The 27259-nt window shown below is 42.5% G+C and overlaps 2 protein-coding genes across 3 annotated transcripts in view; one reads left to right on the top strand and one right to left on the bottom strand.

Annotated features, from left to right (window-relative positions):
- egfem1 (EGF-like and EMI domain containing 1) overlaps nt 1-27259 on the bottom strand; it is a gene marked incomplete at its 5' end in the record, with an annotated part of 92883 nt that overhangs the window by 21736 nt on the left and 43888 nt on the right. Inside the window, 10 exons of the mRNA XM_079514843.1 lie at nt 1201-1329; nt 2826-2957; nt 3587-3715; nt 9637-9768; nt 10975-11100; nt 12472-12606; nt 14689-14823; nt 20696-20824; nt 22061-22189; nt 26479-26610. Coding sequence (XP_079370969.1) covers nt 1201-1329; nt 2826-2957; nt 3587-3715; nt 9637-9768; nt 10975-11100; nt 12472-12606; nt 14689-14823; nt 20696-20824; nt 22061-22189; nt 26479-26610 — 1308 coding nt within the window. The remainder of the gene's footprint in view (nt 1-1200; nt 1330-2825; nt 2958-3586; nt 3716-9636; nt 9769-10974; nt 11101-12471; nt 12607-14688; nt 14824-20695; nt 20825-22060; nt 22190-26478; nt 26611-27259) is intronic.
- Nucleotides 15577-20803, top strand: LOC306932872 (EH domain-containing protein 2-like). 2 transcript variants are annotated; one of them, XR_013791176.1, is made up of 7 exons: nt 15577-15871; nt 16097-16273; nt 16745-16842; nt 17222-17634; nt 18294-18458; nt 19121-19813; nt 20700-20803. XR_013791176.1 is itself a non-coding variant. In XM_079514844.1 (6 exons), exons 1-6 carry the CDS (start codon nt 15651-15653, stop codon nt 19688-19690), a joined length of 1644 nt encoding a protein of 547 aa, XP_079370970.1. In that variant the 5' UTR covers nt 15577-15650; the 3' UTR covers nt 19691-19976. The 2 variants fall into 2 exon arrangements, 1 of the variants encoding a protein (XP_079370970.1); XM_079514844.1 differs by lacking the exon at nt 20700-20803 and having other exon boundaries at nt 19121-19976.

Here is a 27259-nt window from a genome sequence, read left to right as displayed (position 1 = left end):
CTTGCACACCAAGTCTGAATTTTTAATCCTAAATTGTCACGCGTTAAATAATTAATACGACCTGAGACCTCACGTTGTGTCAATCACCTTTACACACAAGATCTTGCAGTGACTGAGGCTGTACTCTGTAGAATGAAGCCTATGGATTCAGGCAAAACTCATGGTCTAGTGCACTCAAACATTTGGAATTCCCGCAAAAAATTAAAAATAAAATCAATTACATTTGGTGGTCCAGTAGGAAGTGGACCACTGAAATAAACATTTAATCCATTGTGTAAAGAGCATCCTGCAGATGCTCACAGGATGCATCCAATAATTATCTTTTAATTGTTTTGTTCAGTAAGTGAGAGGACCATCCAATCATCCTCATTGCTTTTTATTGGATACAAAAAATAAGGTGCAAAGCGTTATAGGTGAACATTCTGAAAGATAGCCAAGGGCTATTCTCATTTCATTCACATCATACTGTGGTGCACACCCGTGTGCTCTTGTCATCGTACATCAATTTATGTTAGCGGACATTTGACATTGCTACATAAGGTAAGGTGGTCCCTTATTGGCCAACCATGTGATTGGTTAGCCGATTTGCTCGTTTACATATGTAATGACGTAAGTTTTCCCTGTTTTTTTTTTTTTAGTTTTTTTTTAGTGGCTTTCGCCTTTATTTTATTTATTTTTTATGGAGGGACAGATAGTAGGCTAACAGGAAATGGGGAGAGAGATGGGGGGAAGACATGCAGTAAAGGCCATCGGGATCGGGAGTCGAACCCGCGGCACACTGCCAGACTGGATTGCCAGCCAAGGTCCCTGGACCACTGAGCCATGGCCCAGGCCGGCGTTTAATGTTTTGATGTTTAATTTACGTCATATTTAGCGGAATTATCAGCTCTTATCATCATACATCACGTACATTTTCCCTTCAATGTCAATGGCGTTTAATGTTTTGATGTTTAATTTACGTCATATTTAGCAGAATTCTGACGTCATTTCTCCGTTCATTGTCAATGGCAAATATTGAGATGGGCGGGGACAAGATTTAGCTGACATTTGACCGGAATTCCCCTTTCATTGTCAATGGCAAATCTTGAGACGTGTGGGGACAAAAGCTGTTGATAGAAGGGGCTAGCACCCCTTAAAAACAGCAGGTCTACAAACTCAGGTCTACAAGCTCACAACACACAAACTCTTTTCATAGCTTACTTTTCTCACAGAAGGAACCGGCCCATCCAGGGGAACACGTGCAGGCTCCGCTGACATGGTCACACACAGCTCTGTTCTGACAGTGGCATCGCTGGGCGCAGCCCTGCCCATAGCTTCCATTCACACACTCTGGAAGAAGACACACGCAAGGACAATGCATTAGGCATAGTAATAGCACAGTATGTCCTGTATCTTACAGCAGTGGTTCTCAACCAGTGGTCCTTGAGAGGGTTTTAGGTGGTCCCCAGCTAAATGATGGAGTTGGTAACCAAATGGACCCTTATAGATCTTTAACTCTCTAGTTACATTATTGTTAAACATCTGCGTTACTAAATTTACAAGAGGTCTACACAAGTAAGATAATGTAGAATTGTTATTTTGATCAACGTTTGACTGTTATCTCTCCTATGGTACCGACATCAGTACAGCATGGAATTGTGGACAAAATCTTATCCAACGACAACAAAAATATTCTTTAAGTTTTGGGTCTGAGAGGCTAAATGTCATCAAATGGTGCTCCGTGGCTCAAATGCCAAATAAATAATGGACCTTGATATGAAAAGGGTTTTAAAGCATGGAATGTTCATCTCTTTCAACCACTTCATACATGGTTGACCGGAATCCCTCAGGGCTATGTTTTCTGTTATTGTGCGGAAGGCTTTCGCTGTAAATAGCCGATCGACATGCTCACAACATGTTGCAGTGCAACGTGCTGTGAGCTTGTCGATCTGCTATTTTCAGCTTTAAGTGGTTAACTCGTGAACAAAACTGTAGCACTTGCCCTATAGCCTTGACGACCTTGCAGGCCAAATGCAAAGGTTCAAATGTAATTTAGATAGTTGATAGCATGTTACTGTATGTAGACAGATGCCAGGTCATTTGTAGACCTGGCATAGTGTGTATAGTTTCAATGTACAGATTATAGATTTGTATAATCTACTATTAGACTGATAATAGGTTCTTGGTTGATCCTAGATTACTATTTCTATGCATTTGATGTACAGTATTACCCTCTGTTGTCCTTGCTTACTATAAATCGCTCTGGATTAAGAGCGCCTGCTAAATGCCTAAATGTAAATTGAATCTTCAGAGGTCCAACCAGTCAACCATTGAATTAATTCATCAATTACTTTGTTTGTTCAATGTCCTATCCAGTATTCCAACTCAAACTCAGCGCCACATTTACTACTGCGGAGCTAATACAGAAAGACTGTTTGAGCAGAGGATATGATTGTGCTCCTGAGCATCATGCAATGCCACCCATCAACCAGTAGTGGTCCAAACTGACCACAGAAGATCAGGGTAGTAATAGGAAAAGCACCACATGTGTTATATTGTATTATCATATACCTACAGATTGGTCAAAACAATATTGTATTCATTAAAAAGGTTAAGGATTGCAGCTTTAATCATTACTTAATTAATGTAACTGAATTAATTAAATGAAATTGCTGTAAGTGTGTGCTTTATAGAAACAAAAGTACAGTATGTCCTAACATGAACTCATCACTAGGGGGCAGCATGCACTAAAATATACCATAAGTTAAAATTGATCTAAACAGCAAGCTTGAAACTAAAGATTTTGAAATATATTATTTGAATGTTTTGCTAATAGGAGTTCTTACTGTTTTCACAGTGGCCTCCGGAGAAGCCAGCCTCACATATACAACGGCCGGTAACAGGCTCACAGCCGAGGGAACTGTCACCACACTGGCATTTATCGACACAATCCTGTCCCCAGGAACCAGGTACACATGCTGTGGAGGTCAAGAAAACATTAGAAACACACTACATCTAATAACAAAATTGCCTTAAAAATTGTCTTAGAAGAGGATTCAATATTAGAAGTCATAGCATCCTCAGGGCTTAAAGTCCCCTGATACCATTACTGTTTTCACCCGCCTACATCACCTGCTACGGAATCTCTCATAGCGAGATTATCAGAGGTCTCCGCCTACCGAAACATCTGGTGACCTCTCAATGTAGGGGCTAAAACTGTGTGAAAACAATTCTGAGATTTAAAAAAATAACAGCATTGCAAAACCAGTGAATATTGGGATGGTATCCAAAAACAGTAGGCGTATGTTTGTTAGTAGCCATTTCCCTCGCTGTTATAATTGATGAATTTAGATGTCACCAGATGTATCGCCTGGCTACGCAAGACTATGCTATGGTTAAAAAGAAAGTCCCAATGTAAGAGGTTCCCAAACCTTTTCTGGATCAAAGGCCGCTTGAAAATCTTGAGTGTTGGTGACCCTGACAACTTGACTGACTTATTTTTGTTACATTTTTTAATATTGATGTTATATAATTATCATGAAAATCCTAGTGCTTTGCTAATTATTTGGGGGCCTATAAAGGCTAGGAATGGCTTCCCAGTACATACGTGTGATGCAGTCAAGGCCTGTTTTGCCAGGTGGGCAGGAACATCGTCCACTCTGTGGGTCACAGCTGGTGTCAGTGTGGCATAAGCAGGGTATCAAACAGTCTGCGCCGAAGAATCCTGAAGGGCAATCTGTGGAGAAGACAGTAATATACATTAATTAAGCAGTGGGTAGCAACAAACATTTAGGCCTACTTGAGTAGTATAGTAGTGTAGTAGTGTAGTAGTAAAAATATATGACTTTCATTCCACTACATACCAACCTTACAAAATATACATCATGAATCCACCACTAAATCCCCGTTTTGTATTTAAAGAAATATATAATGAAAATAGACGACCTACAAGCTCACAATACATTGTGTTTTATATGAGCTTGTAAATCGGCTATTTTTCACAATTCTTGGAGCCGCGCTAGCCCCTCCTATGACCAGCTTTCAGTGTGCGTGTAAACACAAACTTTGTCCTAACATAAACATGAAACACCATATTGACAATGAATGGAAAGTTTTGAGTGTTTGTGTATAGACAAACATTGAAGATGAAGGTGAGGACGCAAATTCTCATTGGCCGGAATGAGACATTTTTATTTCAATACCATGCTTATTGATTTGATATAAAAAAAAATCACACCTGTGTGAAGTGACTGCCATGTTCTCAGCTGATAAGCCTCTCTGACCCTACTTACTTATTTTTGGATACTTTTTTTCCCTGTTTTTTCTCTTCTCTACAAATTTGACTGAGAAACTTTCACTTGTAGCTGTACATGACCACTATTGGGGTTCAGTATGTTGTCTACCACTGTATGTAATTAATACACTTTAGTCACGCATGCTGCCACATTCTTGGCTAACAGAAGAACTTCAGAAACAGTCACTGACTGCAACTTTTTATGACTTCAGTAAAAAAAAGAAACTTCAAGATTTGAAGCAATTAAATGATCAGACAGAACACATTATTGAAATGATAAAGGTGGAATTCAGAGACTGTCATGTAGTTGTTTTTTAACCACTGTAATTAGCATGCTTTGAAACACATGGGAGCGAATAAGCGGTCTGCATATTTGTGATCCTTCCAAAGCTAAAACAAAAATGCTGGCACATATTTATAATTGCTGCAAAACTTGGCTTCGAGCTACATGTATGATTATGGTTGTTTCATTCATGAGAAGACTGCATGTCTTACTACAGTTCCAAACATAACATCGAAGTCACTGAAGTCTGACCGATGCCAGATTTTGGTATTTTTGGAATGTCCTAGACCACCAATTACCAATGTTTTGAGACCAATATCTTGTGGTGTAAAGTGCTACATCTTTAAGTGAATTTGAAAAACTTAAGATTTGATTTAAGTTTTTATTTGAGAGCATTTAATTCATAAGCAAACAAAAAAATGAAATGAACAAATAACTCTTTGATAGAATACACACATTGAACATTGAAAATCCTTTGAAACGTTTTTAAACTTCCACCTATAATGACATGCCTAAAAGAGTGAAGCCAGGGTGAAATTGACGGATTGGCCGCATAATTGCCAATAGTGATGACGTCCAAAAAGTCAAATAATGATCGATACAAAGCAATGTATCAGTCTCATAGTGAGTGACAGCACGTCTTGTTATTCCAATCCCAGTTTTGTCTTTATTTAAGTCTCAATGTATAGCAGTTTAAGCCTATACAAACCATGAGGTATAGTGAAAGAATTCCAAGATGGGTTCACCACATGGTAGGCTACAAAGCGATGAAAAGTGGTCATTTTCTCCCCAATTTAGTCATTGCCAATTCCCTCCATGTGTACTGCGGTCCCTGGTGCTGTCAACCCCCACTGTCGGTCTTGGGGAGGGTGTAGACCGCTGGTTCTCAATGTTGGGTCTGGGGACCACCTGGGGTCCAGATGGACCCTTATCTGCCTGTAACTCTGAGAAGTATACAAATGGAACCAAATGGACCCGTAATTGTACACTCTCAGAGTTAAATTAACACTGTGGAATTTTACAGAGATAAACTAGAAAAAGTGCCCCTCGGGGCACAGGTCAGGTTATTGTGGCCTCCTGGTGGCGCTATAATAGGCCACTGTGAAAAGGGTGCCATTTCTTCTAACGCCTTTGATGGCAATTGGATGATTTGTGGCATTTTCTACCAAAAATGTGTTTTGCAAAAATCCACCTTTGGCGGCGCTATAACAGGCCAATGTGAAAAGGGTGGGATATATTCCTCAGCCTAGTAGGAAAGTGCGTGAAAACGTTCACGTAAATTGCACACTGCGTTCATGATTATCGGACAGATCCATCTTGCGAGACATGGCCAAAGGATTTCCGGGGATCCCCAGCCAAAAACGTTGAGAACCCCTGGTTTGTAGACAACCATTATGCCTCCTCTGATTCACATGGAGCCAGTTGCTTCGTTTCAACTGACAGCCCAGAGCAAGCAGCAGGAGTCACTAGTGCAGTGGACAGTCCCCTGCCGTCTTCCCAACCACGCTGAGCTGCCTGGCCAAGCCAGAAGCACCGTTGCCAGGTGAAATACACCTGGCTTCTCCAGAGACTCGTAACTTGTATGTAAAACACGTCTTGCCATGTACTGTACCACCTTCCTTCGATTTTACAGTAGCTCTAGTGTGAGAAAATGAGGCATAATGCAACTAATACCAGGTCAGGCTCTGATGGTGTATGGTGTAGGCCTATGCATTTTCTGAAATTTGAATACATCATTTCTTCAAAAAGCTTGATATTTCCAAACAAGATGGAGTCAAATAATAGCATGGCTTCCCTGTGAATGTCTGATGTCATACTGATGATGTCGGTCTTGCCCAATTATGGAGGGATGGCGGAACAGTGGAACTGAGATTTCAGATCCATCACAAAACGTGAAACATATCTCACACACACAAAAACAAAATAACAAATTGTGAAAGATATTGGGGATTGATTTCCTTGGCCTACTGGCAGCATGCACAAGAAATGTGGCGCTGATCGGTGTAGTGGTTTGCGAGATTAGCTGCAGATGGACGGATGATTTGGGGATATTACATACATACTGTGGGATGGCTATTCAAACTAACTGGACCCGAAGCTACAGTAGTGTGAGTGTACACTTGTTGTGCATCGAGGTAATCATTGCACTCAGGATAAACAAGCCATCCCCCCAATGTCGCTGCCATATTGGCAGCGACATTGACATAACTCCATATTGACATAACTCCCTGAGCTGTAGCTGAGACAAAAAAACTTTTCTATGTTATACTTTGTCAAGTGTTTTGTTCTAAGCAAATACCCTCTAACATACGTAACCTAACATAACTACTGTGTTTGACATTTGTAACGAACCAAACCACCTGTAAAACGGTTGAGAATTCAGCGAGTTACAATGATCTTAATTGTGGAGAGACCTCCTGCTTCAAAAGACATACTGTATGTGGCATACAGTAGATGCATTAGGAGGCACGGCTTGCCTCTACTCGTACAGTAGATGTATTAGGAGGCACGGCTTGCCTCTACTCGTACAGTAGATGTATTAGGAGGCACGGCTTTCCTCTACTCGTACAGTAGATGTATTAGGAGGCACGGCTTGCCTCTACTCGTACAGTAGATGTATTAGGAGGCACGGCTTGCCTCTACTCGTACAGTAGATGTATTAGGAGGCACGGCTTGCCCCTCTACTCATACAGTAGATGCATTAGGAGGCACGGCTTGCCCCCCCTCATACAGTAGATGCATTAGGAAGCACGGCTTGCCCCTACTCATACAGTAGATGCATTAGGAAGCACGGCTTGCCCCTACTCATACAGTAGATGTATTAGGAGGCACGGCTTGCCCCTACTCATACAGTAGATGTATTAGGAGGCACGGCTTGCCCCTCTACTCATACAGTAGATGTATTAGGAGGCACGGCTTGCCTCTACTCGTACAGTAGATGCATTAGGAGGCACGGCTTGCCTCTACTCATACAGTAGATGTATTAGGAGGCACGGCTTGCCCCCCTACTCATACAGTAGATGTATTAGGAGGCACGGCTTGCCTCTACTCATACAGTAGATGTATTAGGAGGCACGGCTTGCCCCTCTACTCATACAGTAGATGCATTAGGAGGCACGGCTTGCCCCTACTCATACAGTAGATGCATTAGGAGGCACGGCTTGCCTCTACTCATACAGTAGATGTATTAGGAGGCACGGCTTGCCCCTACTCATACAGTAGATGTATTAGGAGGCACGGCTTGCCTCTACTCATACAGTAGATGCATTAGGAGGCACGGCTTGCCCCTCTACTCATACAGTAGATGCATTAGGAGGCACGGCTTGCCCCTACTCATACAGTAGATGCATTAGGAGGCACGGCTTGCCTCTACTCATACAGTAGATGTATTAGGAGGCACGGCTTGCCCCTACTCATACAGTAGATGCATTAGGAGGCACGGCTTGCCTCTACTCATACAGTAGATGTATTAGGAGGCACGGCTTGCCTCTACTCATACAGTAGATGTATTAGGAGGCACGGCTTGCCCCTACTCATACAGTAGATGTATTAGGAGGCACGGCTTGCCTCTACTCATACAGTAGATGCATTAGGAGGCACGGCTTGCCCCTACTCATACAGTAGATGCATTAGGAGGCACGGCTTGCCTCTACTCATACAGTAGATGCATTAGGAGGCACGGCTTGCCCCTACTCATACAGTAGATGCATTAGGAGGCACGGCTTGCCTCTACTCATACAGTAGATGCATTAGGAGGCACGGCTTGCCTCTACTCATACAGTAGATGTATTAGGAGGCACGGCTTGCCTCTACTCATACAGTAGATGTATTAGGAGGCACGGCTTGCCCCTACTCATACAGTAGATGTATTAGGAGGCACGGCTTGCCCCTACTCATACAGTAGATGTATTAGGAGGCACGGCTTGCCTCTACTCATACAGTAGATGTATTAGGAGGCACGGCTTGCCCCTACTCATACAGTAGATGTATTAGGAGGCACGGCTTGCCCCTCTACTCATACAGTAGATGTATTAGGAGGCACGGCTTGCCCCTACTCATACAGTAGATGCATTAGGAGGCACGGCTTGCCCCTACTCATACAGTAGATGTATTAGGAGGCACGGCTTGCCTCTACTCATACAGTAGATGTATTAGGAGGCACGGCTTGCCCCTCTACTCATACAGTAGATGTATTAGGAGGCACGGCTTGCCTCTACTCATACAGTAGATGTATTAGGAGGCACGGCTTGCCCCTCTACTCATACAGTAGATGTATTAGGAGGCACGGCTTGCCCCTACTCATACAGTAGATGTATTAGGAGGCACGGCTTGCCTCTACTCATACAGTAGATGTATTAGGAGGCACGGCTTGCCTCTACTCATACAGTAGATGCATTAGGAGGCACGGCTTGCCCCTCTACTCATACAGTAGATGCATTAGGAGGCACGGCTTGCCCCTCTACTCATACAGTAGATGCATTAGGAGGCACGGCTTGCCCCTCTACTCATACAGTAGATGTATTAGGAGGCACGGCTTGCCCCTCCTCATACAGTAGATGTATTAGGAGGCACGGCTTGCCCCTACTCATACAGTAGATGTATTAGGAGGCACGGCTTGCCCCTCTACTCATATGGCAGTACATACAGTAGATGTATTAGGAGGCACGGCTTGCCCCTACTCATATGGCAGCCGCGATGAATGATGTATCACTCCAATGAACAGCAGCAGTCAATCCAGTATATATGTCCCCACACACACACACTCAGGGAGAGCGCCAGTCCCCAGCCAGAACACTAAATCTGCTCTCCCCTGTAAGCGTTTTCTCTGTAGCGATTCAGTTTCAGTTATACCACAGTATGGAGAGCAGCCCTGTTTTATTCTGTAAAGCTCATTGCAATAAAGAGAACTGTGTGATCCAGGAACATTGGCTGCTGTCAGTGTCTGGCCTAACATGGAGCTGTTCACACATACATACAGACAAACGCTGTTCTAGATGGCGGACTGCTTTGGTGCCATGCTGTAAACGTTAAAATAGTTAATAGTAAAACACAAATCTGCAACATGTTGGCTAAAACTCACCAGCCTGGCAGAGTGTTCCAGTGAAACCTGGCCTGCAATCACACACACCAGTCTGCTTGTTGCAGGAGCCTCCATTCTCGCAGGCTCTACAAGACAGCTGGCACTGCAACCCCCAGAACCCATCGGGGCAGTCTGCAGGAAACAAGGGAACACGCAAAGAGCTCATCTTCCAGTTTGCAGGACACATACCATTAGACAGGGAGGGTGTTCCGGGGAGGGCCCAGCAAGATTAGTTATGGTTTAACCACTAACATTAATTCTATGGATATTAAAAAATAACCATAGTCCCTGGCACAAATCAAATGCGCGTCCACGGCCAAATACATACTACATTTGGGGGTTCTAGACATTAAAATGATTGAGAACCACTACACTAGATACATTTAAAGTCAGATGATGATAAAGTTACACCCAGTGGAAAAACACATTTTAATGGCCTAAAAGGGTCGAAGTCTATAATTAAAGCAGTATCCAAAAGTAAAGCTATTAGATCGATGTGCCATTCCTGCTGAATGTTTAAATATGATAAACTGCAAATGTTTATAGATATATGTCTTTTACAAGCTAAGAGAGTGATAGCATTGACCTGGAAGAGGCCGGACAAACCAAGTATTACACAGTGGTTCAGAGAATTGTCTTTATGTCTACCTTTGGAAAAGATTGCATACATTCTTAAGGACAAACAAGAAATGTTTCAGGAGGTGTGGGGCCGTTTTATGAGATACATAAAGAACAATAATTTGTCACATCTAATGGATGGAGCTGAAGAGGAGTAGTGCTGTTGTTGTTGTTGTTTTTTGTTTTGTTTTGTTGTTTTTGGTTATTGTTGTTTTGCTTTCTTTATATCAGTAATTGTCTTGTACTGTTCATTGTTGTTTTTTGTATATGTGTATTGTCATTTGTGTGTAAAAAGGAAAATAAATATATTGTTGAAAAAAAAAAAAAAAAAATATGATAAACTGAATTATTTAAGAGGATAAGGTTAGAAATACGTTTAGGGCTAGGCATAGTTTTACTGAGGTTAAGTTTAGGAATACCAGGTTCCGAAGTCGCCAGATTTGCACCCCGGGGCGACTGTGTTTTGGGTCGAGCGTTTTGGTATTCACTAATCACTTGCACGCATTTGTGTTCTGTGGAACAAATGACTCCATGTGACAGCAGGCTAAGAGGAATGCTATGAATTAATAAATAACAAAAACAAGCAGGATTCTACCGTATATGAAAAACAGAGGCTGGAGGGCATTTTCTTAGCAACAAATACAGAAAATAGCCGATCTACAAGCTCACAACGCATTGCGAGGCGTTGTAAGGACATAAAGACAATGAAAAGTTGTGCACCTTGTTGACATGAGTCCCCAGTCTTCCCAGCAGGGCAGATGCAGCGTCCAGTCATGGGATCACATGGAGCTCCTCCACACTCGCAGCTTAACCCACAGCCGGCTCCATAAGTCCCCTGTCTGCAGGCTGACAGCACACGCCAATACATCAAAACCCAATGCAACAATGGTACCAAAAAGCACAGTGCAAAGTGTCACAGAGGCCTGACGAACACCAGACTTGGTTGAACATTGTGCAATAAATAATGTAATAAAAAAGAAGAAGAAAGATTTCACTCTTGGGAACACAAAAGCTGTTTGCAGTTATTTTCTCTTCTCTTCAAAAGCACAGTACAACATACAGTAGGACTGCTCAATATTATATAGCAGTAGCACAGAAAACTAGAACTACCCTAAACAATACAATTGTACTTGTCTTGTACTCTACTTGAGCTTGTACTGTAGATCTGCTATTTTAGCCACTGAATATATAGTATATAAAACTGTTGAGGCATAAAATATAGGGTTAAAGTGGTTAAACTGATATTGATACTTTTTTAACAAATTTAGTTGGGGATCCCCTGGAAGCACCTCAAGGACCCCTGGGGGTCCCAAACCCCAGCTTTGAGAACCACTGGTTTATGTAATACATTTCTGCCAATAGTCTCTGGGCTTGTATTAGAACTAAGAGGCCCCCGTTAAAACATAGCGTAAATACATTCTAGTAAAGGTGAATGATTTGTTTTCTTTAATAAAATCAGCCTGCCAGAGCATTTAGGGAGGACATATTGTCACTGTTATCTCGGACTCATCCGCAGGGACAGTAACATTATGAGTTTAACAGAACCTCCTGAACCAGATTGATTTTTTTTCTGGACCACGGTTCTGAGAGCTCAGCCACCGGAACTTTCCATCAGCCAGTAGAGCAAGCAGCCAGATAGACGAGGCCCTGCTGAGGAGGGGACACGTACGCTGATGGTACAGCATATTAGGTCCACAACATTTCCATGAAATACACAAGATTCGACCTTGGGTCTCCTGTGTGGGAAACCAAACATTACCATTAGGGCAAGAGGGAATCCCCCAGGATAGTTAGGCTTCTGGGCCTAAGATTGAGCTACTCTGCTACACTAGTATAAAACTTTCTTGGGAGTTTGCCCAAACAAACTCACTCCAACCATGAAGGAGATTTAAGAATTCAACTTTTATATTCAACAAAGAGAAGGATGAGGAAGAGGGAAATTTCACTTCTTCGTGTTCGCTGGAACCACCTAATTTGCGCCACCCAGTGCAAACCCGGTGTCAATTTGTGTCTTTGCATTGGCTTTGTATGTAATCACACCGTGCTGCACTGCGAGCTTGTACATCTGCTATTTTTTATTTTGTTTTGTAATCTTGAAAGAACTACTGGTTTAGAAGACATTTGTAGAATCGGCCTCAGGTCTTAATGGGTTAAGAGTGTCTGCTAAATGCCTAAATTGCAAATTGTTACTGCAGGTGTTGTGAGGCCTTGTCTCACCCAGCTGGCATTTGTCCCCATGAAGGCCTGCAGGACATCTCTGGCTGCACTCCCCACTACTGGACTCACATGGTCCTCCACCTGGGCAGTCACACTGCTTCTCACAGCCAGGCCCAAAGAATCCTAACGCACATTCTACACATGGAAACACACACACACACACACACACACACACACACACACACACACACACACACACACACACACACACACACACACACACACACACACACACACACACACACACATGCACGTGCACACACACATCATGCATACACATCACACACTTCAAAAACAACTCTGAGCATAGGACTAGTTGAGCCCTTCACTGTTTATTTTGCTGTTAATAATAAGTTATTCTGCCCTGTTATTGTATTCTCTTAGTTTCTGTTTCATTTTGTACTTGTTTTTAATTATTTTTTGTATTTATATATGCTCAGTGTTTTAATGTCTTTTAGTTTGTGTAAAAATCATGAATGAAATGTGCTACAAATAAGGTTGTCTAAAGCCAATCTGTCTCCTAAATCAACATGTGGTTGTGAGAGCAAGTTAGGGAGTCAACCTTAGTAACGCTATACTGTAAGGATAAAATGTAATGGGAAACAGCTTGCACATATTTTATTTCCTGTACTTGGACAAGTCTCTCTAAAAGTTATAATTCAAATAAACTCTGTCTGAAGCTGCTCCATGAGCAACATATTGATGTCTGACTTTAAGCAAGCATAGAATGGCAAAGCTTTCAGGCAGACATACTTCCACAATAATTAAAACAGTACAAAAAAGGTTGTTATCAGTACAGCTAAGATTTGTTGTAAAGACATACACAGCTTCTAGGAGCTGCTAGCGAGTCTCTAACTGGGGATGTTTATTTTATGAATTTATTATTAATTAATTTGCATTAATTTAAACAACTCTCTATGGTATGGAGTACATAGAACGTGATTATAACACAGCAATAAAGCAACAAACGGCTATTTATTTTTCACTGGGATAAAACTCGTCCACCTGTATGAATGAGGCATCACCATATTCATAGCTTGATGTGAAATAATCGTATCGCATTTTCGTATTGTTTATTCCATCGCTACTGGTTTGTAGTCTTGCTAAGTTCTAATTCAACACAGAAAGATAGTACAATTTGTAGATGGACAGTCCTCAGCCCCAGTTAACTGCAAGGACAAAATGTCTGGCTCTGACGTGTTCTGTCAAAGTGTCCTTGAGTGAGAAGCTGAACCCATACCCTCCCACTCTATCCAAATCACTCTGGACCTCAAGATTTCACCTACATTCCTAAGAGATACATTTAAAATGCTAATAAATGAAAACGTAAGAAAATCACTGTTCTCTGGAAAGTCAAGCCAGGACACTGAGGACAGTGCTTACCTTGCTGACACCGTGCACCATGGTATCTGAGGACACTGAGGACAGTGCTTACCTTGCTGACACCGTGCACCATGGTATCCAGGCTTACAGAGACACTGAGGACAGTGCTTACCTTGCTGACCGTGCACCATGGTATCCAGGACAGTGAGGACACTGAGGACAGTGCTTATCTTGCTGACACCGTGCACCATGGTATCTGAGGACAGTGAGGACACTGAGGACAGTGCTTACCTTGCTGACCGTGCACCATGGTATCCAGGACAGTGAGGACAGTGCTTACCTTGCTGACACCGTGCACCATGGTATCCAGGACAGTGAGGACAGTGCTTACCTTGCTGACACCGTGCACCATGGTATCCAGGACAGTGAGGACAGTGCTTACCTTGCTGACACCGTGCACCATGGTATCCAGGACAGTGAGGACAGTGCTTACCTTGCTGACACCGTGCACCATGGTATCCAGGACACTGAGGACAGTGAGGACACGGAGGACAGTGCTTACCTTGCTGACACCGTGCACCATGGTATCCAGGACACTGAGGACAGTGCTTACCTTGCTGACACCGTGCACCATGGTATCCAGGACACTGAGGACAGTGCTTACCTTGCTGACACCGTGCACCATGGTATCCAGGACACTGAGGACAGTGCTTACCTTGCTGACCGTGCACCATGGTATCCAGGACAGTGAGGACACTGAGGACAGTGCTTACCTTGCTGACACCATGCACCATGGTATCTGAGGACAGTGAGGACACTGAGGACAGTGCTTACCTTGCTGACACCGTGCACCATGGTATCCAGGCTTACAGAGACACTGAGGACAGTGCTTACCCTGCTGACACCGTGCTCCATGGTATCCAGGCTTACAGAGACAGGTTCCACTCCTAGGGTCGCAGCCAGTGGAATGTTGCAGAACACAGTCGCATTCCTTGGAACAGCCTGTACTGTGGGTCCACCTGGGACATGCTGGGGGAAGGAAGAGGACCACAATAAGAAAAGGACACGTACTATGTTTTATTTCCATCTGATGTATGTCGCAGTGCTTGGGTAATGCTTTAACCAGTTACGTACGCCCTATTGCAAGAGCTAGTAGATAGGGATGACAGGTTGAAGGTGGTTAATACATACTGAATCTAAGAAAGGCATGTGTAAAAGGAGAAGAAGATAATATCATAGATGAAACAAAACAAAAACTAACTTAAAAAATATATTAATGATATATTAATTTGCACTTAATTTGGTGTGCAGACAGTCTTTTCTGTCTGTACGTTGTTGATTTCATCCTGCACCTTCACATGACTTTGGTTGGATGTGCACTCTTACGCAAGGGTTCATTCATGTGGTTAAAGTTTAATGCTCATTTGAATGAACCAAACAACTGAAAGCCGAGATGTTACACAAACAAAGTTTATGAATGAAAGTACGCCCCAAAACATGACACTAAACCATGGGTTTAAAACAATCAATCTCTACTAAACTCTGTCAGGATCGTCCCAGTTCAGCGACTTCAGCCTCAAACCATTACAGATCTGAACTCAACTCCACCCTGTCCCGCTTGACATCTACTGTTTTGTGTTAGGTGCAGCTGCAGTCTCTGGTTACACCCTCTCCACCCTCCTAATAATGTCCCTCAGCAGGATGGAGCAGACAGCTGTGTGATTCTGATAATATTCGGCTTTCACGTACTTCCATCATGCACATTCAGTCTAGACTTAGAGAAGAGAGGGCCTGCCTCCACATTCACGCCTGAGAAATTATTTCTTCAGCGTCAAGGAGGCATAAACCTTGTTGCCATGTCTCTCCGCAGACTTTGGAGCAGCCCTAAGACACTGGACGATGTCAACATGGTCACTGAGGAGCTGAAGAATCTTTATTATAAGAGACTGATGCCCATAGAGAAGTACTACAGCTTCCAGCATTTTCATTCTCCCAGCTATGAGGATGCGGACTTTGAAAACAAACCAATGGTCTTAGTGATGGGTCAGTATTCAACAGGAAAGACCACTTTTATCAAGTGAGTATCATCATTGTTACCCGAGTTCATTCCCACTGTGCATGTTCTAATGCATATTACTGTCTATCATATATCTGACATGTATGTTTATGCACGCGTGTGTGCTTGTGTGTTGTGTAATGTGTACTCATCTGTGTGTGTGTGTGTGTGTGTGTGTGTGTGTGTGTGTGCGTGCGTGCGTGCGTGCGTGCGCGCACGTGTGTGAGTGCATGCACGTTTCTTTAGGTATCTCATAGAGCAAGATTTTCCTGGTAGCAGAATTGGACCAGAGCCGACCACTGACTGCTTCACTGCCATTATGTACGGAGAGACAGAGGGAATTATCCCAGGAAATGCCCTGACTGTAGATCCAAGGATGCCCTTTCGTAACCTCAACCCTTTCGGAAATTCCTTTTTAAACAGGTGATGAACTGAGAGAGAGAGAGAGAGAGAGAGAGAGAGAGAGAGAGAGAGAGAGAGAGAGAGAGAGAGAGAGAGAGAGAGAGAGAGAGAGAAAGAGAGAGAGAGAGAGAGAGAGAGAGAGAAATGGAGTGACACAAAAAGGGAGAGGGAGGGATATGGAAGAGGAAAGAGATGATGATTTTGCTTTTCTTTTTTACATTTAATGTACTCTGTCTGTTCTTTTTACATTTAATGTACACTGTCTTAATTTATTCAATTCTTATAGAAACTCTTTCAATTCTCTAGAAGATTTCTACCAAACCTTTGTATGTATGAACGTTTTGGTTGCATGACATGTACACAGTGATACTGACTTTGGAATTCAATGCTCTTATGCTATTCATGTCAATAAAGTATAATGAATAGCAATGAAATAGCTCTAGCCTATCTATTAGATGCATGTTAAATAATACATGTTCTTCGTTTGTCCAGGTTTAAGTGTGCTCAGTTGCCAAATCAGATCCTGGAGAGTATCAGCATTATCGACACACCTGGCATCTTAACTTCTGCTAAGAGAAAACTGAGTCGAGGTGAGAGACAATACAAGTATTGAAGGTGTTGGTCTGGATGTTGGGAGGAAAGTTAGGAAACCTAAATATAATTTCCTGATTTAGTCTTGAATCAGTTATAAATGTACTTTGGGAGTTAAAGGGCACTCCAATCATATACATAGAAAACTAGGCAGGCCAGGAGCCTAGCGAATGAGATAATATGACAACGACTTGGATATGAGATGTAAGCATAGGGCAGGTTTTGCTATACTTTATGGACGCATTAATCTCTGGGTGTAACCGAAACAGCCTGAAACTGATGAGGCCTACTGGGACACGTTACATGTTCTACCTCTCAAGGCATAGAGCCTGGCCACAGCACATCATGTGCTAATGAAAACCCTGTGCTGTCTTCCAGGGTACGACTTCCCAGCAGTGCTGCGCTGGTTTGCGGAGCGCGTCGACCGAATCATCCTCCTGTTTGACGCACATAAGCTGGAGTTCTCAGATGAGCTCACCCGAGCCTTCGGGGCTCTGCGCGGCCACGAGGACAAGCTGCGAGTGGTTCTCAACAAGGCAGACAGGGTGGAATCCCAGCAGCTCATGCGGGTGTATGGCGCCCTCATGTGGTCACTGGGGAAGGTGTTTAAAACCCCCGAGATCCTGCGGGTTTACATTGGGTCTTTCTGGTCTGAGCCGAGGCGAACGTGTGACCACTACCAGCTGATAGAGATGGAGGAAGAGGATCTCCTGACTGACATAAGGAACCTGCCCCGTAATGCTGCTATACGGAGGCTGAACGACCTGGTGAAAAGGGCACGTTTAGTCAGGGTGAGAGATGGGAGATTCTGACAAATGTTTTTTTTAAGATATTTTTGGGGGATTTTTGCCTTTATTGTTAGATTACCGTAGTTTGACAGGAAAGGGGGAGAGTGGTCCAGGCACCTTGGCCGGTAGTCCGAGCCTGGCTGTGTGCCGCGGGTTCGACTCCCGAACCCGACGGCCTTTACTGCATGTCACTCCTCCATCTCTCTCCCCCATTTCCTGTCAGCCTACTGTCTGTCCCTCTATAAAGAAATATAAAATAAAGGCGAAAGCCGCAAAAAAAGAAAAAGGTCATCGGGATTGGGACTCGAACCTGCGACACGCTGGTTCGCTGGATTACCAGCCTAGGTGCCTGGACCCCTCGGCTGGCCCAGGCCAGATTCTGTCAAATGTTAAATCTATATTGACAAAATTATTAGGGCAAAGAAAAGAAAATAATCTACAGAATATTATTAAAGTTGAATTATTATAAAAAGGAAATATTTGGGGATTCATTCAGTTGTAATGCATAATGCAGTATCCACAAGATTTGTTTTAGTCATCTGAGTCATCATGTTGACGGCAAAAAAGTCCACTAATATAATAATAATAAAATGCATGTATGGTATATGTTATTGGGGCTGTTTTGCTTTAACTTATCACACCCGTTTGGTCTTTCTATATAGGCTCATGCACACATCATTGGCTATCTGAAGCAAGAGATGCCCACCATCTTCTGCAAAGAGTCAAAGAAGCACAATCTGATCTACCAGCTTCCTGTGATCTTCAGCAAGATCCAGCAACAGCATCGAGTCCCAGCGGGTGACTTCCCAGACTGCACCAAGATGCAGGTGTGCACTTCACACTTTATATTCTCACCATACTGTATGTTGAGAGTCGCCCATGCAGAACAGAGTGCATAGTGGCTACCACAGTTCCTTCATAAATAAGGCCATTGTGTAGGTCACTGTCTCTCAACGTCTGGTCCGGGGCCCACCAGGGCTCCCAAATGGACCCTTGTTATGGGTCTGTATAAGTGTGTGTAATCTTTTTATTTTGTATTTTTATCTTTGGGACCCCAATCTGCACTATAAAATTCCCAGTGTTAATTTAACTCTACGAACAAATGGATACTCTGAGAATGTTGTACACTCTGGGGGTGTGGTCTGAATGGACCCCTGGTGGTCCCCTGACCTTATGTTGAGGACCAGTAGTGTAGTAGGTTATTGTGGTTTTCAAAGTGGTGGCCCAGAGGGACACCAGGGGCAGAAAATGGAAATAAAATGTGCAATAGGGGACACACAGCCAGAGGTTGTGGCTATTTGGGGGTCATTGACATGGAACCCCCTGGCACAGATCTCTGACTAAACTCCTAGTCACAGCTTTTCATCTTATCTGTAAGCACTCTAAGCAACGCATCTACAAATTGTACAATTGTGCTATGTGCAATGTGATTGTGATGTCTATGTCAAATAAATAAACATAACATAACATATCTCATCTTGACTTTCAGGAGAGGCTTTTGGGTCAAGACTTCTCCAAGTTCAAAGCGCTCAAGCCAAGTCTCATGGCTTCCTTGGACAAGCTGCTGTCCACAGACATAGCAAAGCTGATGCCCTTACTTCAACAACAGGAACAGAAGAGGGAAAAGAAGAAGTCCCTCCCCGGAGTGTTGGATGGTGATTTTTTGGGAACTTTCAAGAGAGGGCATTACAAGAGAGATCCCTTCAAGCAAATCCCAGAGGAGGAGGAGGAGGAGGGCAGTGACATATATCTCGACGAATGGGTGGTGGAGAAACACAAGCCAAAATACGATGAGATTTTCCACAGCCTCTGTCCCGTCGCAGGAAAGCTGACAGGCACCAAAGTACGAGAGTGGATGATGACAACCCTCCTGCCCAACTCTGTGCTCGCTCATATCTGGAGGCTGTCTGATGTGGACTGTGACGGAATGCTAGACAATGAAGAGTTTGCCTTGGCCTTACACTTTATTGAGGGAAAACTAGAGGGCTATTGGCTCCCACATGAGTTGCCTCCTCACTTGGTGCCACCATCGAAACGGCCACAACACACCGATGAATGATGAGGAGTAGTACTATCAAGCAGGGTTTGATTTGTTAAAACAAAGAAAACACACAAAAAAACACTTTAGCGCTTTATACTTCATCATACGACAACTAGGGGAAATGGCCGATCTACAAGCTTTGTGAGATTTGCTATTTTCATTATGTTTGTGTTTGATATTATTTGTGTTTGATACTGCATAATCAAACATCACATTGTAGAACAAAGGCACTGGAGCAGCAATTAAAGCCTTTTATTCACAGGGTGCAGGCAAACAGAGCGACAGCGTTTTGATGTCAATACATCTTCCAAGAATGAATGTTACAGTTAATCTACTCAAACATTTACATCAAAATAACTCCTGTTTCAGGACTTGTATGATATCACTTCAAATAAACTATTACAATGATATATGATGCAATGTCCAAATGGAGACTAACCTGATAATATCTCATTTTGGGTACCTGTACTACACTTGTGAAATTGCTGTTCACGTATCCTACTGTATCACTACTGAAGATTATAGATCTCTTCAGATTTGTACTCCTTGCCGTATACTTATATTCATTCATATTCCATGCCATCGCTGTCGGGCAGAAACCTTGTATCGTCATAATTAATCTTTTCTTTTCTTTCTTACATTTCATAAATGCCCCTATTTCAAACGATGTATGAAAGTGTCGTGCAAAGTAGTTAAAATTAGCCAATCAACAAGCTCATAAAACATTGTGATGCAACGTTTTAGATGTCTGCCTATATGACATGCAATAGGGATGTGCAGATGAAAGTGGTTAACACTACGGGTTTCACAAATATTTGACTAATGAAAAGTGTTAACAAGAGCTTGTGACTAAATAATAACTACATTTACTACACCTTTTGTTTTTAATTTCCTGAAAAGACATACAAGTTTTCCACCCGACAGTAACAATGTCTAACGAAATTTTGCACATTCTCAGTTCATGTATAAGACAAATGCATTCTAAATAAAAGAAGCTTTCATTGATGTTCAGTTTGTACTCACTCAGGTGACAGAAGCGTCCATACAGTCCTGGAGAACACAGGCAGGACCCGAAGAGTCGGTGACAGCGACCATTATTGGGACAGTTGCACTTCCTTCGACAGAGCCGCCCGAAGTAGCCTTGAGGACAACCTGTTAGTATTGGCAAGAAGACGAAGAAACACATAAAGCATTTCCTGTTTGCCGTCCCTATTTTGGGCATGTCATTATAAGCGAAGATTCTCAAAAATAGCCTAGGGGTACAGTATTATGTTTCATAATTTAATACTCCATCGTACGCCAGTGTCACACTGCAAAGATAGCCAGTCTACAATATCACAATGGGTCCTCACGCAGTGGCTATTTTCACCACATGACACCAGTATACGACAGTATACGTAAGTGGTTCAAAAGCCAGAAAGCTCTCAGTGGCACTGTGACACTAAGAGGAAGGTCTAAGCTGCAGCGAGACTAAAGCTTTGGTGTGGAACGGTGGGACTCCAACGTAGATCTCAGACTTCGCTTGGTCATCCTGTGACGTCAGTCATGAACATAATATATAATATAAGAGTCACATTGACTTACATCATCAAACTAAGATAACATAATGTGAACAATAACATCTGTGGCCTACTGGCTGTGCTCATGAAAACAATCTGAATCGTTATAGCAGTTCACGCGATTATCTCCGGACAAACTAACAGACAGACACACAGACGGCTAGCCTCCTACAAAGCCACACTGTAAACAAACACAAAACACATTTAGTAAAATAAACTATTATTCTCTGGAAAATCTAATCAAACTACAATGTTAGACATGCAAAAGACACATAACCTTGGCATAACCAAGATTGTGTGTGTGTGTGTGTGTGTGTGTGTGTGTGTGTGTGTGTGTGTGTGTGTGTGTGTGTGTGTGTGTGTGTGTGTGTGTGTGTGTGTGTGTGTGTGTGTGTGTGTGTGTGTGTGTGTGGGTGGGTGCGTGCGTGCGTGCGTGCGTGCGTGTGTGCGTGCATAAAACCCTGCATGCAAGAATGTGATCAGGGCCACAGAAAAGAATAGGAAACAAAACCAGAAAATCTGTGATTTTCCATTTCAAACAATCAAGAGTGGTGTGAACAAAAACAACCTAAACAAATGTTTTAAAACAAACACATTCTTATACTCCACTGAGCTATTGAGTGCCATTTAGTTTGGCAAGAAGTCAAGGTGTTGGCAAGAAGCTACAGTTCATACTGTAGCAGCATAAGTGGAACTTATCCACTTAGTTAAAACTTAAAAAATAGGCCAAGGTGTGTGTGTGTGTGTGTGTGTGTGTGTGTGTGTGTGTGTGTGTGTGTGTGTGTGTGTGTGTGTGTGTGTGTGTGTGTGTGTGTGTGCACGCACATACCATCCTCACAGAGCGGGCCATGTACCCCAGGTGGGCACAGACAGCTACCAGTGACAGGGTCACAAGAGCCTCCATTCTGACAGCGACACAGACCATTACAGGCCTTCCCATAGGTCCCCTGTGGACAAGCTGGAGGGAGGGGGAGAGAGAGAGAGAGAGAGAGAGAGAGAGAGAGAGAGAGAGAGAGAGAGAGGGCAAAATAAGGAGAACATTATGCAAAGTTATAGTAGGGGTGGTAGTGTAACATTACTGATGCCAGTGTGAAAATGCTCACAGACAGTACAGTACAATCAGGCCCGGATTATATTAATGCAATAAGTTTTAGGGGCTGCAGGCCAGGGCACCAAACGCCTGACCAAAAAGAAAGACAGACAGACTAAATACTGTCCGGGGGCAAAAACAAAAATTGTGGCACTCCCTCTTTAAGTCAGACAACACCTGCTTTTCTAGCAAGACAGATACAGTCCCAAGAGGCTGTGGTTTACAATGACTGCAGAATAGCTATGGGGCATTGTTGATGTGGAGCGGTGTGACTGATTTACTTTATAAGAAAGCAAGCTCTTAATTTCCAACACTCACTCATCCATGCTTAGCCCACCCAGTAAATCCAAAATTGACATCACATGTTGGAATGAGAGAAGAGAGACATGCTGACAAGATGGGAGTTGGATTGAAACTTGCGCTCACAACAAGTAGCATGGTATGTGCGCTACCCATTACATTATGCATAGGGGTGGTTTGGGCATTACATTGATACAACCAATCACTGTGCCAGATGCCATTGCCTTTAAGGGAAGACTAGTCCCTATATTAGTCCCTAGTGCAATCTTATGCTCTCTCCCTATCTGCCCATGGAAGAGCGAGGTTGCCTTGGAATACAATGAAGCAATATTACACGAGAGGGTGTGCGTGTACTCCTTGCCTTATACTCATATTCATTCATATTCCATATATTCATTCATATATTCCATATATTCATTCATATTTCCATATTCCATATTCTACGCAGGCCATTAATGACAGTAATGCACACCCTCGAGTGTAATATTGCGATTATACAACACCCTTAAAACTAAGAAGTCGCTGAAAAATCTTAATTTTTATTGACAGATGAAGCCACTACGACCACAAATGTTCCAAGAGACTAGCTACCCTAGCCATCGAGTCTGCTGCACTCTGGGAGAACAACACAGCTGAATTCTTTGTTTTAATTAGGTGTTCCATGATGCTGGTTTGAAGTACGACTAGAAGTTTGTTTCAACCAATCAGATTGCTTCCTCGAAACGATCTGTTGTATAATTATATTTGTTACACAGAATTATCACTCCCACATTGCTGTTTATAGATAACGTTAAATTACAGCAATATGCTTGTGTTCTGGATTCATTCAACTGAATGGTCTGTGTTGTTATAGCAAACACGGATCAAAGACATTGTATTTGTCTTTGATAAGCTTAAGTGGCAATTGCTGATAAAAACACAATTTATTGACAAAAGGAATTAACACACTTTTGTAGATTACAGTAAAATTGTAATGGTAAGCATATTCACAATCACTTAATTCAGAAGTGCAGTGGGTCCATGCCACTGAGTCACCGCTAACACAACCGACGTTTGCTTCAGACGCTTTGGTCTTTGATTGCCTTTCAATAAAAACATATTTGATAGACATAAGTATCACCTACATGTTACTGATAGATACTGGAGAATGTTATATTATCGTAATTCGCTGTTTACTTAATTTCCTACACAATGGATGAATACAAATTGAAGTGTGTAAGTTGGAGCACATGGCATTGCATGGTATTGTCTTCTATGAATAGAGTAGACTATCATCTTATATAAACACAATTGACACAAGGAGGAATTGACACTTATTTCTGCTGATTATAGGAACATTAGAATCACAGAGATTCATGGAGAATTAGGGGAGAAGGTGACCGCTGAATATTGGGCTATTGTGCACCCCTACTCCGAACATGTCCATTGCAGGCGAGCGCTCTACCAAACGAATTTGGCATAGTGGGTGGTTTTAGAATCCGCTATGTCTTTTTCTAAACGTGTGTGGGCAAGAAAGCAATTTTAGGGAAAGTGCAACAACACGCCCACAGCCACACCTCCAGGTGCAAATAACAGAGTTGGCATAATGTATAGCAGGCCCTAAGATACAATTTAGGGACAGGGCCAGCTGCCTTGCCTGTAATTCACAGGTAGCGGGTAAGGCGTAAGGCACTGGCAAAGATGGAGCCCATGTTGTTTGTTTTCTTTGTTTGGCACAAATGGTATAGTATATGCCATTACATGCCAGATTTAAATGCTGAGAGCACGGGACACCATGCCCAAACAGCCTAACTCTGCATAGCCTATATGCTGAGAAGAGCCTTTGGACACTTAAAGACTGTTCTAGTCATTCCTATAAGATTACAAATAATTTGTCAACCTAGCAGTAGAATACATGTGTTATTGCTTAAATTGATGTTCAGAAGGATCTTCCATAAAAACCTAATGGTCTCAGATATTTCATGAAGGCAAATGTGATTGCCTCAATCTGCAATTTCTTCAACTGGTTAGCTAAATAAATTACAGCAAGAATTTAGGTTTAGAATGATAATAGCAGATTTGGACAGATTAACAAAACAATTCATACAAAAGTCATATGTGTTATATAAATAAGTGTATGCACCAAAAGTGTGGTGGAGCAACTTCATTCAATACTTTTGACTAAAAATACTATACTGATTTTTATTTTTGAGACTTCTCAGATCTCAGATTATAAAAAGAACATGGCTCCATACTGTACGTCAGACAAAGGAGGGTGGTAAAAGCCATAATACACAGTATGATCATGGGAGATTTACAAAAGAAATTATGATGACCAACAGCATTTCATCATTAGACTTTCATAGGCCACAATGTCATTCACACGGATTCCCAGATACAAATTCCTACCAGCGCTGCAAGCCATGATGCTCATCTCCACCGCCTCCTAATGTTGCCCATGTATCATCACCTCTACTTGTGCATCTAAAAAACTCCACTGCCACAGGAGCATGTTGCTAAAAGTGACAGATTGCTTGTAATGGATTTATCCCCATGTGGCTCTCTTCTCATGATTACAGACAGCCCTGTCTGGAGTTCACACCAAAGACAGCCATTAATCATACTGTTGGATGGGAACAATGGAGCCCTGATTCCCAACCTACTGTAGCACTGGACATCCTTGGCCTGAGGCTGGTGCTCTCACTGAGGGCCTTGGCCCGGCTCCACTGACTAGCAGACAGATTGATTCCCCCTGTGCCCTCTGTGTTCCGGGGCCCATAAACAAGCCAGCCTCCCACACGGTTGAGTAGACAGGGTTTGATACATGGCCCTGAGTGGATGTACACATACAGGAGGGAGCCCGCTCATCTCTCTCTGGAAGAGGCCTGCATGGATCCCAACGGCTGGTTCAAACCTATAGACCTACAGGGCCTTTTGATTATCTTCTTAGCAAATAAAATCCTTTTTCAGGTAATCAAATAATAATGCGTAATAATGTATTTATTTATTTATTATGTATTATATTAACAAATCAACTGTTATTGTTTTATTAATGTACTAAATCAATTGGTATGATTAACCTCTCAATACTATGTTTTGTATCCCACTTCCCTCTTTTCTGCATTTCTGAACATCGAGGATTAAAATCAATATTTATTTTCTTTGAGGTTTGTTGCACTGTTTAATATAGTGTTTTACAGGGCACCCGCTGGCCAAGTTGTCCAGCGCATGCCACATATAGGCTTTGGCCTGACAGCGCGTCACGTGTTTGAGTCCCATTCATGACGACCTTTCCTGCATGTCTCTCCCCTTCTGTCTCTCCCTCTTTCCTGTCAATCTCCACTTGATACTACCAATAAAGGCAGAAAAGCAAAACAATATATACAGTATATAGTGTTTTACTCCTTGTTCTAAAAATATCACCTTCCCACATTGTAGGTGATGCATATCTGTGTGGAGTTTGCATGTTCTCCCTGTGTCCCCTAGGTTGGTACCCACACAAAAACATGCAGTAATCCTGGTCCCTAAACTGCCTCCGCCTGGCCAGCCGGGGCGCCTGATGGAGGAGAATGTAACTGGTTGGAATAATGTGTTCCTTCCAGGTGAAAAGAAGCGGCTTGGACTACTCATGCATAGAAGAAAGCACGAGGTCAGTCCGTTGCTCTCCCCAGGTTGGCAGAGGAGGCCCAGGATTACATTAGATAATTGACACTGGGTGAAAAAATGGGTTGCAAAATCGTGGAATAAAAAATAAAAAATAAAAGATAAGGCATGTCATGCATGCAGTTAAGATATATTTATTTTGTACATTTGGGGAAATATTATATATTTTCTGCTCAACTCAGTCTCTTGCTATTAAAGAAGCTAAAATGTCTTACTCTCATTACAGATGACTCCGGTCCATCCAGGTTGGCATTCACAGCGGTCTTTGTCTGGACCACACACACCTCCGTTGACACAGTCCTCACAGCTCACAGTGCAGTCCTCTCCAAATGAGCCATCTAAACACACTGAGAAAGACTGTACTCAGACCGCTTTTATTCATCGACTCAACACCAATTTCAGCTTGTAGATCTGCTATTTTTGGCAAATGTTCCCCCAGGGAGGCATATAGATTGAATTCAATATACAGTACATTATTTATTATTTATTGAGCATAAATGTAATATTTGGTATCAAGGCTCTGTCTCAATTTACTAATTCCCTGTAAGCATGCAAATTATTTATAATAAATAAATGACATGCCAAATACAGAGAATATAGAATTAAATAGCAAGACCCCAAAGGGGATTATAGAAACAGAGCCCACAGGTAGATAGATAGTGGGCTCAGTCATTTGGCCAATAATGACATGCAAAACATAGGGACGCCATGTTCAAAGTTTAAAAACAGATATTATATATATAAAAAAGAACGAATCATGTGGATCTCAGGAACCACATGAGAACAGTGTGGCTCCAATGTGAATCTTGTATTTCAAGTGGCCAGCCTGTGATGTCAGTCATCATATCCATGTCCAAATAAGGACCCCTTAGCCGAGAGATATATGAAGCAAGGACTATATCAAATATTACGTTTAATATTTCATATTAAACATTTTCCATAGATTTCATAGACTTGTTTGACAGCACTATCATCAGCATTATGTAAATTCATAAT

Source organism: Electrona antarctica (assembly GCF_951216825.1).
Source record: "Electrona antarctica genome assembly, chromosome: 11".
NCBI classification, from domain to species: domain Eukaryota; kingdom Metazoa; phylum Chordata; class Actinopteri; order Myctophiformes; family Myctophidae; genus Electrona; species Electrona antarctica.
The sequence above is the reverse complement of the archived record's forward strand: the minus strand, read 5'-3'. Positions and strand labels throughout refer to the sequence as shown.

Bases quoted from the DNA above. Each gene is read 5' to 3' on its own strand.
- LOC306932872 (XM_079514844.1), top strand. From the start codon at position 15,651: ATGTCTCTCCGCAGACTTTGGAGCAGCCCTAAGACACTGGACGATGTC. The intron at 16,274-16,744 runs GTGATGAACTGA...TCGTTTGTCCAG, and splicing joins GGAAATTCCTTTTTAAACAG to GTTTAAGTGTGCTCAGTTGC. The intron at 17,635-18,293 runs GTGAGAGATGGG...CTTTCTATATAG, and splicing joins AAAGGGCACGTTTAGTCAGG to GCTCATGCACACATCATTGG.